Here is a 20,478-nt window from a genome sequence, read left to right as displayed (position 1 = left end):
AAACACACACTTCACTTCCATTATGATCTTCCTGCCATCCTCACTCCATGGAACGTCAGACCGTCACATCGTGGGACCTTCGCCCTCCACCAGCCCAAGGTTAAGATCGGGTCAACAAACACAAAAGAAAACAGCTGTGTGCTCGAAGCATGCTCTCACCAAGACCAAACTAACTTTACTAACTGTCTATGGCTTCTCAGCCATGCTTCAATCACCCGCTCCCTAATGCCGCATCACCAGGGTCGGACCTGCAGCGTCACCCAAGACGTCATCACGCATCTTCTCATATCGCTGAGTCATATCACACACAGTACTAAGCCTTCAGTTTCAGAATCATCTCATCACCTCTCTTTCTCCATCAAATACCACAAACTTCAGCATCCAAGTCCCATTTCCTTTCACTCCTATTTTCCCGCCCTCAGATATCATTTTGGTTGCTATGCGCCGCATTAAGTTGCAACAAGTTCTTTTAGCACCAAAGTGTATGTCTTCTGTCCTTATTTTTGTTGTTTTGTCGACAAACAATTACCTCATGTTGCAACAGACAAGACGTGGCCATCACATTCGGTTGAGCTTAAACAGCCATACTGCAAATGTCGGGCTGGAGCTAAGCTTAAGGCTTAACGTAAGGCTAGGAGATGGAGATTTCAGCCTGTCCTACCTTCAATCCTCATGGGGAATGTCAACTCCCTGTCTAACAAATGTGAAAAGCTGGAAGCTTTGGCAAAACCAAAGGGACATATCTGGTGTTTTACAGCGACCTGGCAGAACAACAACATCTTGGACACTTAATACCACTCGAATACCAACAGAAGAACTTTGCAGGGGATTTTGGCACATTGTTTTAGGGCACTACCCACACGTTTAGCTGTGTTGCACATTCCATGAATGCACGATCCTTACAAGTTAATCAGGCTTTCCAACGATATAAAATACAACACCAATTAGTAATATTAAAGGGGCGAAATAATTGACCGAAATAACGTTTCCAAACTTTTTTTGAGGAGTTTATCTATCTATCAACCTCTATCTGTCCACAGCGATGTATCTAGCCTTAACTGCTTGTTCACATTTATTTCACACCCCCCCTCACTGACTATGCATCTGTGTCGTTTGATTGTGCATTTCATTTGATCTAGGAAGTTGGGAAATACAGAGCAACCGGAATTCCGACATGAAAACTTGGGAGTAACTTCATTAGTCCAACAGCTGAACAGTAATGTTTAGGTTATCGAGTTTATTAGCAACTTAAGCCCTATTCTCACGGCACTAGTATTACCTGGGGACCTCCAGTAATTTGTAAGAAATGCGGAGGTCGTCTGTGATCTTCATCCCGTGCGAATCTGCCATGTCTGTAATTTGTAAAATAAAAATTCCACCTCAAATGACCTACAATATTTCTCCAAACACAGAGGTTATGTGATAATATTAGTCCTGTGCGAATCGGCCTCTCGGTGATTTGGGGTAGTTTTTTTTGTGTTCTCCGCACCTTTTTTCTTCCTTTTTCCAGGTCGAGAATTATGCAGGCTGCGTTGGCAATTCTAAATGAAAGTTTTAACAGCATTTTGGTTGCAAATTCAGGAGGCTCATCTACACAGCATGGAGACCCATTCACAGAAAGAGTTCAAATCCATCAGAAGAGAGAAATCTCCAAAGATGATTAGATGGATTACATGCACGGAACATTCTTCTATCTTTTACACATAGATTACACAGAGCCTTGTGTTATACTAGTAACGTCTGTCTGTGAATGGCTCAGTGCGAGTGAGGAAAGAGAGAGAACGAGGGGAGTGTGTGTTCGGCAGGCGTGTGTGAGAGGCACATTACTGATGCCGGGGACCGGAGCAGAATCAGCACAGAGAAACTAGTCAGCATCTGAAGTGTATGTACAGTTTGAGCTTTGTGTGTGTAATAAACGGTAACAAGCCGGACTCTCCGTGTCTGTTTACAACTTGCTGCACTCCAGTTAAAGTGACGGGGGTTAGTCCCGAAGTTGAGGGATACAACTTCGGCCCTGAAGCAGACCAATCAGTCTCCCGTTTGGAACGCCGAAGCAGGAAAGGTTAACACTTGACATCGTATCCGGGGGATAAAGTAAATTTGAGTTAAAAACACAGACTTCACTTATCCTGTGCGAATGCGCCGCACAACACACAGACGTGGTGGGGTCATTTCTAAATCACATGAACTCCCCAGGTAATAATCAATCACACTGAAAGCACAGTACAAGCTCCATTCACAGACATGTGGTTGTGTTGTATTTTCAGATATTAGCTAATAAAACAAAGGTCTGTTAACTCATGCTTATTACAATAAACTATTCTAAATCAAGATCTTTGTCGGTGTGGTCTTTGTTGGTGAATAAATGATGAGCCCTACAGGAAAACAGCTGACTAGCAAAGTGAAACATTTTAACATTTCACCAATTTAATGCTGACTTTTTGTAGAATGAAAACACAGCTATATTATTTTCTCCTTTCGAGGGCACTGCTCTATCAGAAACAGTTAATATTTATTTAGAGACATCGGGTCTAATTTGTCACTGCAAAGGAGCTTTGACAAGTTGGGACTTTACTTTATTAAAGGACAAGTAAGACTGTCCTTTCACATAAAATATGTCAAACATCTGGCAGCTGACTAAATTTGCTTTTAACAACACAAAAACTAGGGAAAACTGCTAGCTTTAAAATGTAATTAAAGTGTAAATAGCCATTTGTATATTCTACGTCTGCATTTAATTATTGCTGGGGGGTTAGGGAAAAAACTGCATAATTTTTGCAGTAACAAACATATATCATCATCATCATCATCTTCTTTATTGCCAGACTCAGGAGTCCATTAGAAAACGTAAAAAACAAGCAAAATAAAAACACAGGGTAAAAACACATACAGACAAGACAAAACCACCAATATTATAAAAGACAACTGTACCAGTGTTGCCACAAGGATGACTGGTATCGTACAGAACTATGACTGGGATTTGTCAACAGCATAATGATGGAATTCTGAGAATCCTTCAATCGGCAGATACATTTGTACATTAAGTTTCTCATAAGAGCCTGAAAAGTGTTTACTCCTGCATTACAAAATAACTCACTTGCACTAGTCCATCGAGGTTTTTTAAACAATATTCTCAGGGAGTCATTATATGCAACTTTAAGCTTTTGTAAGCTTGCCTTTTTAAACCTGGCCCACAAGGGGGCAGTATACAGAGGAGTACAATATGCTCTGAATAGATTTTTCTTAACATGACCTAAATACCTGACCTAAGGGGGAGGAAATTGTATCTCCCCATTTGACTTGCATACTCTGGTTGGCATACCAGTACGCCAGAAGCCTTAATATGTAATCAGGGACCCCCTTTTCACTTAGTTTCATAAACAGCTTTCGATGATTGACAAGATCAAAGGCCTTAGAGGCATCAACAAATCCTATCAGGACTGAGGAGTTTTTCCTCCTATATACCTCAACAGCTTCTTTCAAGGCATAAATACAAAGATCAGTACCATGCTTAGATTTAAAGCCAAACTGGTTATCTGTGGTACCAATATATTTAGTTATCTGCCCTAAAAGAATACTCTCAAGGACCTTAGATACCACACTGGCTAAAGCAATAGGCCTGTAGTTATCTAGGCTCCCAACCTTGCCAGCTTTGTTCTTGATAACAGGCACCAAAGTGACGGACAACATGGAGTCTGGTAGCAGGCCATGAGTCATTAGTGCGGTAAAACAGATAGCAAGAAGAATAGCAACCTTTGGGGTAGCAAACTTGCAGTGATTTCATCTGAGCCACTTGCCTTATTTTTAGCAAGCTGCAATATTGCTTAATGGACCTCAGTGGCTAAAACCCTCAATATCACTACAAGCAATGTTTCCCAAATGATATGGGTCCCCTTTCACACAATTAAATAAAGAATAGTAATGTTGCCTCCATATCTCAGCAATGTTATATACAGTATATATATATATATATATATATATATATATATATACACACACACATACACACTGTATTATTATTATATTATATTCTACTCTATACAATACACTGTATACAACAGAATACTGTATCTTATTGCATTATATTATACTATGTTATAATTAATTTTGTATAACTGCACTGTTCTTCTTTAGATCGTCATATCATGCTGCTCTTTTACTGCTGTTTATATAAACCTAAACTTTTTGATCACACAAGTCACTTTATATCATCACTGGTCACTTTAACTTGTCATCCACTACACATAATTCATAATTGTCCTGAATTGCTCAACTATTTATATTCTTTTGTATATACATCCTATTGTTGTTTCTATCTGTATTTATCTCATCTATCCTGTGTATTCTGTATTACTTCTTTCTCTGTCTTGCTGCTGCAATGCCCGAATTTCCCCTCTGGGGATCAATAAAGTATTATCCTATCCTATCCTATCCTATGTATAGATCCAAGCTTAACCAAATACATGGAAATGTATGAGATGTGTTGCAAAAGAGGTCACGGACCTGTATTGAATTGAAATCAGAGTGATATTTAACATTGTTTTTTCTTTATCTCTCAACGTGTCCCAATGAATGCCACACTGGTTCACACCAGGTTCCCATGTGTGCCTGAAGCCTACAGCTCCAATGTCACATACACCATAATGGATTGGCTCTCTGGCTTCCCTCCTGAGACCTGCATTAAGGCTGCTACGCTGCCTCCCAGCTTACATGCCTAGCTTTACTTGTATGAGATTATTGATCGAGGCAAGAGGAGAAAATACAGAGTGAGTGAGGGAAATGAGAAATTGAGAGATGAAGATGGAGAGAAAATAAGAAAAAAAGAACAGATTACAATAGAGGAAAAGAAAAAGAGGAGAAGAAAATAGAGGGAGAAATGGACTGGATAGAGTAATGATGGCATTCATTCAGCTTACTCAACTTAAAACTGCATCACTTAAAAATGTGGTTTGTTGTCAAATCTAAAAATGAAAACCTACGAATATGGTCCCTTTTGCATTTAATTGCATTATTCAATCCAATGCCAACTGCACAACAATTAGCTGAAATTGAATATATATCCTGTATTAATTGCTCTTCCAGTGAAACCCTGTCCTTTCAACAGGTACACAGCGATAGGAAAAGTGCAGAAAATGCATAGCTAGTTCCAAGTGCCTCTATGGAGGTTATTCAATTATATAGTTTAGTTTAATCGTTTATTTGAATCAGGGACAGTGTACAAAAAAACATTAGTCTCAGAAGAGAAGAGATGCTTTGTAGCAGATTTAGCTAGCTAGCTAATTTCCATCTGTTTCATCGGTCCACTTGGAAACCCAATAAGAATCAAACAATTAAAATGTTCCCAATTTCAAGGTAACTTTTGGCATAGCGTAGTTGTAAAGCGTTTTAACATATAGCCCATAGTCACACAATAAGAAAAAACACATTCTGGCACTCATTTATATATAATCAAATACATAGTCCATAAAAAGAACAAAATCAGAACCGTTTCAAGTAAGTGATGGTACATTTTAAAGAAATCATTCACTTACTCAGCTTATTGCTATGTTAGCCTATAGGGCATTTATACTTTGTGAACAGCAAATCACATTGGTATAAAAGCGTTATTGTCACCTTTATAAAGGAAAATCTTCTCACTCACAGTCTTCAATATCACCAAAGATTCTATCATTCAGGTTGAAACTAAAATATAAAATGATCCTCCTTAATTTCCCAACGCACTTATTTCCTATCTCCTGTTGTGTTTTTCTAGTAATCCACTCCTCTTTCTATTTGTTTATGACACAATCTAAGAAGTCATGTGACTGTCTCTGAAGTGAAATGCGGGCAGACTGGTTGGGTTGGATACGAAAGTGCAAACACTGTTCGGAGCAAAGAGCTGCAGTGAGATGCCTTGAGGCAGAACAACAGTGGCTGTCTGCAGCTATAAGCTCACGGGCAGACTTTGGGGGGGGAAAGTAAGGTGAAATGAGGTTTTTGCAGACATACGTGTTCAAACACACAGACAAATGATATACACACTGATTGCTATTCTAGGCCTGGCTATGGCTAAGATCTACTGAAAAGAGGGAGGGACTCAGGCTAATACTTACACCAAAGCTATACATTTGAGTTTCCAGACAGCACTCACAGTTCATGAGAGAAGAAGGCAACTAGATCAGATTGCATCTCATTGGATGATCACAACACAGATCTGTTTTCACTGTTACCAAAACACCTGCTCAAACATATTTCAGAGATTACTGAAAAGCAGATTTAATCAAAAGCTCAAAAAAGTTTATATATTTAGACAGATCTAAGAGTCTAAGCTTTGTAAATAGTTTGCTGCTGGTAGCTTTATATAAAATAATATATGTGCAAGTATTAATGTTGTCATCCAATTCATAAAAGTGGGTTAGTATATTCCCAAAAATGTAGAAGCTATATTTGTAAGCTCCCTTTTTATTTAAAGCAACTAGATGCTCATCAGAGCTGCATCGGCCTGCTCTTTGAGCAAGAATGTTCATGACACAATACATAGGAAGCAGCCATTATTGTTTTAAACCAAAGACCAATAATCACACTGTTCTATTTACTTTTCTTTACAATAAATGTGGAAGAAAGCAGGGTGGAGGGCATTAATTATTTTTCATTGAATTTAGGAAATATCTGCAGTCAGTTCGTTGAATTCACTTTTGCAGAAGATTACCCACTCATAATGTGCAGATTACTGTCAAGTTGCTGAAATGAGGCTAATAACAGCAGTCATTCTCAGACAAACACTCACACGATGTGTAAACAGCCAAAGTGTGCAGAAACAAAAACAGTAGATATTGATCTTTATGCTATGAAGTGTGCATAGGAATAAAAGTAATCAAGAGCAGATTTGGTACTCACATGTTTGGACAGGTTGGCACTCTTTGAATCAACATCATACCTGTTTAAAAAAAAGGGAAAAACAAAGCTAGAGTCAGTTGATAAGAAAGTGGATAAGAAAGTGATGGAGGGTGACAGCTGGGAACACATGGAGTAAATCAGTACTGGAGCCAGTTTGTCACCAACAATCTCACTAAAGGCGCTGGGCATTTCCCTCCCCCCCATCAAGTGTTTACAAGCATCCTCCAACTGACACACTATCACTGTTAATGCATGTATGGAGTGGAAGTGATCAGCCACAAATAACTTTGTTTGTAACTAAATAAGCAAATGATAGTCCTTTTTCGGTTGTGTGGTCATTTGAGTTTAAGTGAACCATATCATGGACACTTTTTCTTGTTCTCTATCATTTCTCCATTTCACCTGCAGGTGAGTCATACCCTCATACTGTCCAAAAAGGACCCTTAAATGAAGAAGCTATCAGAAAGAATGAGAGGCAATCACACAAGCCATTCACTCATCTGGTCATTTTACAGTTCAGGTCATTTCATTTAGAAAGGATTGCCATTTAGTGGGTTATAATTTGGAGAAGAAATATTGAGCAATTTAGTAACTTTACTAGACTGACCAGTAAAATGCAGTCGGCATGTTCCTTTCTATAGGTTTGTATGTAATCAGGGTAATTGTGTATAGATGGTAAATGGTGCTTTCTAGCTTGCATAGTGCTTTCTAGTCTTCTGACTACACAAAGTGCAGGTCACACTTACCCATTCAAATCAGTACAATATATCAGTTGTAATATATTAACCTCAGTAAAACAAGATGTATCATTATTTTGAAGCGTGGCAGGCTGATCTAAATAAACAATTTACAGATGTTGAATGGTCGGATATGATGTCAAGAATACACACTTAATATTTGCCAAGTCACGGTTTGATTCAGCTCCTTTAAACACTGTTTCAAAGGTAATATACGATATCCAAAACAAGAAAAGATAAGACTTTCATTGCAAGGATCTAAGGATAACTTTCATCTAGTATATCGTTATAAAACGGGGATCATTACCGGGAATCACACAAATCTTCTTTTGGGTTTGTTTGCTGTTGTTTTTATAGTTTTTGCTTTTTTAGTAACGTAGTTATTTTGTTAACTGTATTTTTGTAAAAGAAAAATGCTTCAATAAAATTGAAAAAAATAATTAAGAAAGTTATAAAAAAATGTGTGTAAGAAATAAGAGGAGCAGCAAGAAATGTCAGAAGATATCTGAACAGAACAGACCCATTTACAACAGACAAACCACATGTGTGTTTCTCTCACATTACTGCATCTACTGTAACACAAACATAAACACATACACATCCATACATTGTTGTTTTTCTACCCAACTCTGCAAGTCCTACATGTACATGTAGCGGAGGGAGGAAAAGTAATAGGTTTTCACTTGTCAATGAATGTGTGATAATACTTGGTCCCATGGCACACGAGTCGAGCAGAAAGATATGAAAGGTTAAACGCTATTTCTTCCCTCAAGGGAATCTGTACACTACCATTTCACATCAACCATCCACTGGAACCCCGGTTGTTATGGTTACTGCAAGACCGACCCTCTGAGCACTCAAAACCATATAATGAGGCAGAGGCAGAAGATTGAGCAAAACACAGAACAACCCAAAACCCAGGACACTTGAATGGTATCAAACCAGTTACAGACCATGATAATTGGGCTACCACATGCAGGGATGCTTTCAAAGTATTTTACTTGGGCCAATAATTCAATTTAGAACACTGCAAGTGCACAAAGAAATGAGGCAGATTACTCACATGCCAATCAAACTACTACAAAGAGGCACAACTAAGACCTATAGCATGCTGCTGTAACATGCAGTATGCAGCAAAGTGAAAGAATCTGGAAAATTGGCAGTTAAATTTACATCTTCAATCCTTACTGAGCAGCAAAGCCCTGTATGAGAAGCATTCCTAAATGACTGGACAAAAGAAACTCTCAGAATCTGGTTGAAATAGTGTAGACCATCAATGCTCGAGAAACATTCTAAACAGCTGAGAAGGGTCGCTTTTGATGCAGATTGTAAGCCAACTAGGATTGATGGATGGTTCAGGCATTGATATAAAACTGGCATCACTTCCTACTGCTCTTCTAGAGGAGAAGAAGACAGCTTTAAGAACATTTGATTTTTTTCCAGGTGTTTGCAAACCACTCCTTATTTCAAAACTGAAGGAGAAAACAAACAAGGTTAGAGCAAAATGGGAAAATAATCTGGACTTGTCATCTCTGAGGAAGACTGGTTTGATGCTCTGTACAACACAGTCCACCTCCACCAGCTTGGGTCCTTGAAGATAATTCTGCTGGCATGATATGATTCAGTTTTTTATAACCCCTAAAATAAAAAAGTGTACGGACAGCTGAGGTTGGAAGGGGTCTATGTTGGAGGAAATGTGGATGAAAAATAGACCATTTTCACATATTTTGGAACTGCCCAGTAATTCGGCCATATAGGCAGTACAAAACACTTTTGGTGTTAATGACTGTTCTCTCAACTATTTACTTGTGCAACTCACAAACTTCAGTGAAGGATAAATATCTAATTAAGATACAACTAGCAGGCAGCAAAAATGCAGTAACTGGATAATGGTTACAGCCCAAACCTCCAACAAAGACTGACTGGAAAGCTACTGTGACACTCAGCAAGGAAGTCATTCTGTCCATACCTTCCACTTCTAAGAGCCAAGAAATTCCTGCAATATTGGGAAAAATGTATTGTTTGTTACTTCTGAGAGGCAATAAATAAACCACTATCATATGAATGCAAACACACACTCCCACACACATGAATCACACAATGAAATTAACTCCTCCTCACATAGTATAACTTTCAGATCCCATTTGTGTTGTTGGCATGGCTCCCTGGGTTACAGATTATAATATAATTAGTCACAATCTAATAAAATAAGCCTCCACAATCCTCTCTGTAATTCAATGAGAAATGTGATCTGAGAGCAAATTAAGAAAGAAAATCCCTTCACCTACCGCCAGTCTGGTGGCATAATAAATCTAAAGACCTCTGCCTCTGTCTCCTGATAGTGTCTCGCAACAGACAGAAATACCTACAGGTACCCTTAGAAATGTACAGATCCAAATGTACATAGTCAGAGTACATTTGAAGTGATATATACAGGGTTCCCACTCTTTTCCAGAGATCATTTGTCAGGCACAAAGTCATAGGCCTGGAAGTGAGACAGCAGCTAGGTTAGTAAGAAAAACAAACTAGAGAGGAAGATTCAGAGCAAGCTAGCACGTCATCGATAACGTTATCTAACTACTGTTAATGTGCTGACCTCAAACCAAGGAGAAAACACAAGTCTACTTCCATCCCTTCAACTAAATTGTAAATAAATATCGGTTTTTGACACAAGACATTATCAATAGACTTCCATTCAATCTGCGTTGTGGATTATTGTAACAAATAGATACTTTTATTAACGTGTGGCGGTGAAAATGTCCAACCCTGTAGGAGAGTGTTGGAATAATTTTCCAGGACATGACTTTTTCTCTGATTTTCCAGGTGTTTTCCAATACTGGAAAATTAGTCAACTGTTTTCCAGGTTTTCCAGGATGGTTGGGAACCCTGTATATAGAGAGGTGCACTGGAAGTATCAGTAACAACAGAATGAATCCCAAGCGCCTCCCCTTTAGGAAAGAAAACAAAGGGGGGGGGGGGGGTTTGATGTATATTTCAAAGTCATAGATCAAGAGCAATTAGATTAGCCATTTTAAATGCACAATTTTAATGGTATGTGATTGAATAATTTAAAGATGTATAGAAGCAATTGCAAGTTGTGGTTGTTAGAAAAATATGAACTCTGATTTCCATTTAGGTCTACAACTTCAATTTAGCTTATTAAGTGTTTTAGCTATTTGAATGAATGGCTAATCAAGAGGTAGGCATGCCAGCTTAACAAGCTGAATTTATCAACAGTAAAGCTAAGATTGGACCACTGCTTTTAAGTTTCAAGAGATCAAGATAACACTAATATAACTAAATGAATGAAGCTGTCTCAGTGCTCTCTGTGCAATAAGTCACTTTTTAATAACATCAGTGTAAAGAGATAGATGGTTTGATATGTGGAGAAAATGACATGAATATGCTTAACACTGTCTGTAAACCTCTTTTACATTTTAATACACAAGTGCACTTTGTTTTAAATAAGTCAAAATGTTTTTGGTTGGCATGAATGAAAATAATCGCTGTGCACATTTATAACCTTCTTTTGAACTACAAAAATGAGAGTAAAGCAGAGTATAAGAACACAAACCTGTTTGGTCTACACAATAAAGGAGACAAATGTGTGACATAAAATAGCTATTTCTGTAGCTACAATAAACCATTTGCAAAATCAAATGATTCCCCTTTTCCTCATTTACCAATGAAACTTCTCTAAGGATGTTTGTTTCTTCTTTGTTATTTAAAAGCTGAAATGTGAATTAGATGTTTTCTAGATCAAGTCATTACTTACAAGTCAAACCGGATGTTCTGTCGCTCTTCAAAGAAGTAGTCCAACATGAATTTCTGCACGAAGTCTGGGTTTAGCGTGTTGTCAATGACCTCTGTTCTCCCAAACTAGATCAAATAAAGTAAAAAAAGAAAAGGTAGGCATGAAAACATTTTCTTGATGTAGTTCTTGGCCCACTACAGTCAGAGTTAGCACTTTTTATTTAACTATGTCATTTAAAATATTTATTCAACAGAACATTTTTTTTATACACATCAATTTTTAAATCTCTTTGTGCAGTTGGGTGACTCATGCAAATAACTAATCACCTGTTTATAACCTCAGAGACATGTCAGGGTACATGCAAGTTACAATGATTATATACAGCTTTAGGCTAATGTATGCAGAGCAGCTGACGTATCAAGTCAATGGGGTTCAAGTAGGTTCCAGTTTGACATTTAACTTTTAGCATTTTAGAAAAGCATACTCATGACAGGCAACTCGGAACTATGAATAACTGCTCAGAATCTGAGCTGCATTTACATTTATGAATATACATTACATGTGAAACACGGTGGTGAAATTCAGTCATGCATGAGTGCAGTTCATAAAGAAACTGTCGCAGCTGGTTCACAAGCACAAACAGTGTTGTTTATAATCACAATTAGCCCATGATTATTTCAGATTGGTAATTTCAATTGGACATTGTGTACCGTTTCTAAAATATACTGAAGCTTTAGTAGCAGAGACAAAATAATTCAGATATAGTTTAAAAAGTGTAAATGTTGCATTAAATAAACTCAAAATCAATGATTCAAAGTAACTTAACTACAATGCTAATTTGATTATTTTTATAGTATCACTATGGGTGTGTTTTCAGGAAAAAAAAATGATTTGGTCCACTTCTTGGTCCAGATTTTTCCACACTGCATTGAAATGAATCTTCAAAACGAGGCCCTGGTGGCGCAGTGGCGCAGTGGTTAGTGCGTGCGACCCATGTATGGAGGATGTCATCTCAAGCAGGCGTCCCAGGTTCACACCCCACCTGTGGCTTCTTTCCTGCATGTCATTCCCTGATTTCTGACTCTATCCACTGTCCTATCTATCCATTAAAGCCCCAAAAAGAATCTTCAAAGTTAAAAGTCATGCCAGGTGAAAACAAAAAAAACACATTTTTCACCTGGCTTAACTTTAAACTATGAAGATTAATTTAGATGCAGATTGTGATGTAGTTTGAATTGGCTACATGCAGTCTCTCTCTTCCTTAACTTCTCACCTCTCTCCACTCCTTGTTGCCCATGGCTTGTGTGTAGAGAACACAAACTGGAAGAAACAGAAACACATGATTCCATTACATTGAAGGTCAAAGTACACTCATACAGTCGGCCTGGCATTTTCCTAAAGGACTAACGGACACTTTTACAATAACATTCTTTTTTTTTATAATACTGGAACTGACAAATAAAGGGAAATTTAAAATAACTTCACTCCCATTGGAATATGACTTATAAACCAAAACTGCACCGATTACAAAAAAATAATTAACATCAAAGCGACTAGCCCAAACATAGATATCAGGGTCCTCGTCTTCACACATCATGTCAGGCCATGATGATGCAATTTCCCTAAATAAGAGATTCAATAAATGGCAAATTACTGAGCTGACTTATCATGAACTGAATTTCTAGAGGCTTTTGAAGTTCTTTTCAGATAAGTGATGGAGAGATATGTGCACACATTCATCACACACCTTGGGGTCTTGCACAAACAGACATAAATAACAGACTATATATTCTTCTCTGATTTGCCGTGTATGTAACAAATAACTTTTTTAATTAAGAAAAAAAAACATCCTCCGAGCCCTGCTTTTTTAACTGCCCTTTACAGACATTCTATTTTTTTCCTCTTTCATGTAGCTCTGTACTCTTAACCTCATAACGGTGGTTCATATAAGGAGCCAAAAGTCACTTCACTCAGCAGAACTATAAGTGCAACTCAGCACAATAGCAGGTCTAAATGTATGGGTTAAGCCTGAGTTCCTTCCAGCTCTTTATCATCACCATGTTAATCACTGTCATCCTTGTCATCCTGCATGCTCACCACTGTCACTATCATCACCTTGACTCATTTTTATTCCAGGCTCTTATTGATGTGCTGACTAGACACTGTTTTGGCAAGTCTTCATGTGTGTGTGTGTGTGTGTGTGTGTGTGTGTGTGTGTGTGTGTGTGTGTGTGTGTGTGTATTCATGGGTCCTTATACAGCACCAGAAGTCTTCCTGATATTGTGTTTGGATATTTACATTACAGGAAAGACCTTTTTTTTTATTTTCAAGCTTAGGAAATACTTTTTTTAAATTTATTTCATGAATTTCATTCTTATTGCACTTTTGCTTCACTGTAAATACCCTAAACATATTCTTACTTCTGCATACTCCCTACCCGACTTTCTCATTGTGAAACTCAGAAATGATAAGTATCAGAGTTTAAAAATGTCAGAAAACGATGCACTTGGAGAAACACAATAGGGTTTATAGGTTATAGTCAAAGAAAAAGGTGGTGGCTCTTACTTGGGTCTGATTTAGAGAAAGTGTCCAGGTCTAGCAGGTTTCTGTGGAGACACAAAGGGGTAAGTTGTTAGTAACAAAGTTCCCTTTGTGAAACACAAAATAATTCATCATACAACTGTGTCACGATCGGTTGAAAAAACAAAAATAGGAGGACCCATGTGAAGAGTGGAAAACTATTTAATTGTTACAAAAAGGCCAAAGGCAAACAAAACGGACTTTCTTAAAAAAAAAAAAAAAAAATCAAAACGCAGGGAACATCACTTGGAGACACAGAGAAGGTATGGCATTGACGGGGGTGTATCCAAATTTCCAAGTACCTACTCAATCTGTCAGTAGACAGTAGTCAGTACCTACTATCCGTGCTGTATACTGTTAGTACCTACTATTCAGTAGGCGCGCACAGTAGGCAGATATTTGTTCCTACTTCTTCTGATTCATTCAGTAAGGAAGTGACGTCATTTACGTTTCCCAAACCGGCCGCATTCACCCGTTTTTATTTTTTTTATTTTTTTAGGGCTGGGCAACGATTAAAAGTTTTAATCGCGTTAATCGCATGAGTTCCTGTGATTAATCACGATTAATTTCACGCAAAATCCAATAATGAATTCAAAAGTAGTGTATAGCGCACTTCTATTGTAAATGTACTTCAACTTAAACAATGTAATCAAAGCAAATAAATACAAAACTAAAGCTTATTGCCACTGCAAGGGCATAATGTCATCCTGTTTGTTATATAAAAAAAAAACTGCCCAGAAAGGTTTTAGGCCAAGACGTATAATGAAAATGTCGGGACGCCATTTTTAAAGTGGGGGAGAGTGTGACAGGTCAATTGAGAACATTGATGTTTATTGTTTGGTTATCGGGGACCCCACAAACACATTTTTGTTGTACTTGTCATTTTGAAATTCTTTAGTTTATAATCTTTTTGAATTCATCTTCAAAGTTGCTAATGTTAATGTATTTTTCTGAACTGCAACATTATTCAAGCAGTTCATGTTGACGTTATTACGGTAATTAAATGCGCCGCATAATCTACGCCACAAGGTGGAGTCTGTGAGTGACAGTGATATGCAGAAGTTCAGAGAAGAAGAGTTGTTGTTGCGATGCTCCGGAGTTAGCAAGAAAGCTGTAGTTATTATTGAGCAGCTGAAGAGACTCGTAGGCAGAGTGAATGAAGGTACTTGGTCTTTGTTAAACGCTTAAATAAAGTCAAGACAAGTGAAACGACCTTTCAGCGTCCGCCTGAGTTTCTGGCTGCAACATATTTTGGAGTACTTATCAAGTACTCCGGTGATAAGAAAATTCAACTTTGCAGTGGTTACAAATAACTTTGGCTCTGTCGACTGCGCCGTCTGGAAGAACTTAAAAATGAAAATGGCCATGTAAAAGTTCCGTACACTTCTCCATGCTTGATTATCCGTCAATTCTTTTCTGAGTGTTTCCTCTTTCCTGTGAGAGCAGCAGCAGTAAGCAACACACTACGCTCGCTCACGATGGAATTTTACAAAATAAAAGCCAGTGAGCAACAGACTTTTACAATAAGAAAATAAATAATAAAAATTGCGTTAATGCAAGATAAAATAATTGTCGGCGATAATTAATTAATTAGTTAACGCGAAAATAACGCGTTAACGTGCCCAGCCCTAGTTTTTTTTGTTTATCTTTATTCAAGAAGAGTAATGCACATATACAGTCAGGTAAAAAAACAATATCACAAGTAAAAAACAGATTAAATAACTAAATAACATACAGTACATAAAGGAAAGTACAAATGAAAGACAGTAATATACAGAATATAAAATAAACCAGTAAAGACACATTTAAATAGTGAAATCATTATTTCAATAGAGGGGGAAAGGTTTTATAATAATGCAGATATTTGTTATATGTTATATAAACAGAGGCCGTCGAAAAAAATGGTGAATACAATTTGTGATGTCAATATGGATAAAAAAAAAAATCTTGATTATCATTTCGGCCAAAATTGTGCAGCTCTACCTTACACCCTCTCCCTGCACACTTTCACTAAGTTTGGGTGCTTGCCTGAAGAGCCAGCCTACATTTAGTGGCGTTCAAATCCTCCGAGTGTGGAGTGGGAGTGGGATATTATTAAACCCTCCAACAGCAGGTCTGCATGCTCGGAAGAGTGGGTTGTCTCTCAACTGGAAAGTCAGAGGCTCCTGTAGCCACAAGTTCAACGTGTCCTTACAGCAGGAGGTGACTTTGAGTGAAGTTCATTTCAGAGTGGGAGTGGGGAGAGAGAAAGGCCCCTCAACTAAACATAAGGTATTTGGTAAGAGTAGGGTCTATCAGCTTCTACCAAAAGCATTAATGCATCTCAATTCCCAGGGTGAGCAAAAAAAGGAACCTGACATGAAAATACAAGCTGAGCTACAGATGTGACACTATCCACTATCTGGTCTATCTGGTCTGGGCTCTGAAGTGTTATATTCAGAGGGATGAGAGATTTCATGGCTTCTCATGCTTGAAAAACACTAGAAGAATCTCTGTGACTGGTGATATATTGTGAGGCCCTCTTTCTGAACAAACCACTGAAAACTGTAAAGTCTTTATGTTTCACACTGAGAGGAAGGAAGAGTGTTGAGGATAATAAATGTCCTGATGTGAAAATGATATGAGACTTCATCTTTTATACAGATTTCTAATAATAATAATAATACTACATTGGTTTTTTATAGCGCTTTTCTAAGAACTCAAAGACTCTTTGACAAAATATAAAACCATAAAACAAAACAAAAAACGACGAGGACAGTACAACGAAGAAGTAATGTGGGGGGGGGGAGGAGTTAGTGGTTGTAGGCAGTGATGAAGAGGTGAGTTTTGAGGGATTTCTTGAAGGAGGTGAGTGTGGGGGAGTCTCGGATGTTTTTTGGGAGTGAGTTCCAGAGGGTGGGAGCAGCAACAGAGAAAGCCCTGTCCCCCCAGGACCGGTCTAATGGTCTAAGAAGAAAAGGAAAGGTCAGAGAGGTACTGCTAACGTATCAATGAGATTAAATCACCCTGGCCTGTTAAACGCCTTGGTTTGGAATTAAGATGACCTGGAGAATGCCCAGGATGCAAGCTGGTTTTTAGGCCTGAGGTATTAAAGCGCAAATTAAGCAATCTCCCTAAACAAGACATTTTCTAAAGGGAACATCACTGAGCTGACTCATCACACACTTTCTGGAGGCCGTTGATGTTCTTTTCAGCTAAGTGATGGAAAGATATAAATAACAATAATAAACAACAAGCTGGGGTGATTTAATCTAATTAATACATAAGCATCTCTGTCCTCTTCTCATTAGACCATAAGGGTCATCATCATTCTCATTAGAATTGAAATATTATAATTATTAGATTATCGTAAATAAAATTGAAACTCAATTAACTACTGGTCGCAACGCTTATTGTCGCATCATCCCTAATGTCTCTGCAAAGTTTCTGTCTCTCTAAAACTGTCCTATCAAATAAAGGCAAGAAACTATCTCTAAAAAAAAACATAGCACACAAGCTGGTGTAGTCAAATGTCTTGATTTGTGGCACATATTTACATATGATCTGGGAATGTGCTATGGTGCATCCATTTTGGTGTAGTATTTTGGAGATACTGGGGGGTTGGATTGATGTCACTCTCCCAGTGCACCCAAGGCTTTGCCTCCTTTGTGACAAGTCATTGGTGCCTAATGTAACAAATCCCAAATTTAGCATTTTAAAGGTTGGATTCATCACAGCCGCGAGAATTATACTGCGAAATTGGAGGGACCCCAGGCGCCCCACTGTGAAGGAATGGACTGACGAAATGGTTGAGATCTCTTCATATGAAAACATGTTGGGAAAATGAATCTTGGTGGAAAGATGACAGAGAGATGGGATCTGTTTTGGCAACATGTTAAACTAAGGTCATGCTTGTGGCTGTACCTCTCTTATGTCTGTGCCATTATTTTGTTATTTTTGTTATCTCATGCTAGGAGATGACTTACATGCTATGCCTAAGTGCTCTGTACTTGTTTTGGTATAAGATGTGCTGCATTGTTTTAAAAACTGTTAAAAGTGGTGGCGCAATGGTTAGGGCGCGCGCCCCATGTATTGAGGCTGTCATCTCAGGCGGGCGGCCCGGGCTCGCATCCTGCCTATGGCCTCCCTTCCGCATGTCGCTCCCCGCTCTCTCTCCCTGGTTTCCAACTCTATCCACTGTCCTGTCTCTCCATTAAAGGCACAAAAGCCCAAAAATAAATCTTAAAATAAAAAATAAAAAAAATGTTAAAAGTTAATAAAAACTTAAGTTACAAAAAAATGTCTTGATTTGTTGGACAAACAGTCCAATACATAAACTATAAACTAATCAATCATTGATTAAGTAATGTCTATATTCTGTTGATTGTGCTACTGCCTGATTGAAAAAGTATAGAAGCCTTTCTGTTCAAATAAGTCATTGACTCTTCTTCTAATTTAGACTCTTTTTGTTAACATTTAAAATTTTTCACCAATTAGGCTCTGGGTACCCCAACGTTGAGCAGCTCTCACATATTTCTGCAATGGGATAGACTATGAAAATCATGCATGATGTTTACATGTTCTTCTCCAATGATAAACTTCAAATCTATCTGTTGCTACAAATTAAAAGATTGTCACTATCTAACACATTTTAAGAATAAAGCTGCATATCAAAAAGACGAGTGCATACTCAGATATGGGGTTGCGGTTAGTAGTACATGTTGGAATACACTTCCCTCTCAAAGAAATTTAAAGGCTCCACATTCTATGACTGTCTGCTGCTCAAAGCACATCACACGTGGTGCCACTCCAAATGGGCTCCTGGGCTCCCCCTGTGCGGGTATTGTGTGTGTGAGTAATACACATTTTAGGATTTCCACCTCAGAGGATAATGTGAATGAGTCACTGCTTTCTCTCTTGCTCTTTCCCTCTTTTCATCCAGAGGCAGGCTGTGCTACTGAAAGACTAAAACAGTGTTAGTCATTTTAGAAGAGAGTTTTCCAAACACACCATATTATTGAACTTTTGATTTAATGTCTTTATGGTAGAATAAATGACTGATATCTGAATGGGGGTCTATCTATGCCACTGTTACAAACAACTTCCTAGTCTCTACAATTACGGATTCCTTCAATTTCCTGAAGCTGTCAGCTTTGTTATTTTTCTCACTTTTAACCCCTCCTCAGAAAACCACCTTTATATTTGTGATGAACCTGTCCCTCATGTGCACTCACATTAAAAGACTACTCAGCATTAGGATTGGGCGCTATCAATTTCTTCATACTTTCATAACAATGAAAATGAAAAAAGATAAACACTGAATAATTATAATAATAATAATTTGGTTGTTAGTGTCTTGACAATCCAACTGCCAACCTTCAAATTGAGAAACAACAAATTCTACCAATGAGCTCAGGTGCCAATATGTGCCAATGTAATGTTGACCAACACAATCCTGTGATAAAATCAATCGGGTTGTAATGTTTCCTGATATCTAAAGGGTGCTTCATTTAGATATTCAGATGTGATTACTTAAGGAAACACATGAAGGGACAAGCAGCAGCAATACTACTTTTTATCCACATGATGATGATGAACAGAGACATGAGGACATACTTCTCACTACCTCCTCCCTTGCCTAATGCACTTCAGGGAGATTCCTGCTCGAGCCCTTCATAGGGAAAAAACTTCAAATTAGACCCATAACAAATGCTCCATCATGCACGCTCTATCTGATGTTCGCTAGTAACGGTTGGTTCAAACCTTGTTCTTGAGGTCACAGTACGGTACAAATTAGGTTCATCAGGAAACAGAAAGTGCTAAGTGCATATTTTGGAGGTTTCTCTTATTTATTTGGTAACAACAGTCATGTTTCAGTTTGTTCCAATTAGTGTTGTTAAGAACTACCTGTGATAGTAGGTACAGCTTGTAGTGCATAAAACATTAAACAAAAAAGAGGAAAACAAAGAAAAGAATGCAAAATAAAGAGCAACATAGAAATAAATTAATATTTCTACAAAATAAATAGCAACACAAAAATTGACTTGATTTGTCAAAATTAAATATGTGACTTTGGGAACAATGAAACATCTTTGGGATTTAAATAAAACCCAATTATATTGGATCCCAATTAGTTGTTAACGCGGAAACAATATTCTTCCTGGGGTCCATACAAAGAAAACAAGACAAAAACAAGATTCAACATTCACAATATTCAATAAGTGCAAAGCAACAATGTGACAGCGAGGGACCAAAGACTGGCTTCTGGGACATCTCGTCATGAACACGAGACCTCAAAACAGTAGAAGCTTTGTTGTCTTTGACCCTCTCTACTTTCCTATCCAGAGGCTTGTAAAAAACAGTGGGGATAAACAGTAAGACACCTGTTTTCTTTGACCTGTCTCTGGTGATCGTCTGCTCTGGGTAATTGAAACGTCCGATGTGTTCGGCTGCACTGCGAATCAGAACCAACCCTGTACAACTGATCAAAAGAAGCAATTGGGTCTCGTAGCTTCGCTGTGTCATATAGAGAACAAACCATATGATGTATTT

The 20,478-nt window shown here is 38.0% G+C and overlaps 1 protein-coding gene across 2 annotated transcripts in view; it reads right to left on the bottom strand.

Moving 5' to 3' along the window:
• The window catches only part of LOC109987636 (copine-8), a 77,301-nt gene that overhangs the window by 37,758 nt on the left and 19,065 nt on the right, over positions 1-20,478 (bottom strand). For both annotated transcript variants that reach the window (XM_020638785.3, XM_020638784.3), the window contains exons 2-5: positions 13,933-13,973; positions 12,641-12,687; positions 11,389-11,492; positions 6,877-6,916 (exon numbers count right to left, since the gene is read on the bottom strand). In XM_020638785.3, coding sequence (XP_020494441.1) covers positions 6,877-6,916; positions 11,389-11,492; positions 12,641-12,687; positions 13,933-13,973 — 232 coding nt within the window. The remainder of the gene's footprint in view (positions 1-6,876; positions 6,917-11,388; positions 11,493-12,640; positions 12,688-13,932; positions 13,974-20,478) is intronic.

The sequence above is a fragment of the Labrus bergylta genome, chromosome 23 (genome assembly GCF_963930695.1).
Source record: "Labrus bergylta chromosome 23, fLabBer1.1, whole genome shotgun sequence".
NCBI lineage: Eukaryota > Metazoa > Chordata > Actinopteri > Labriformes > Labridae > Labrus > Labrus bergylta.
This window is presented reverse-complemented; position numbering and strand designations above follow the sequence as displayed.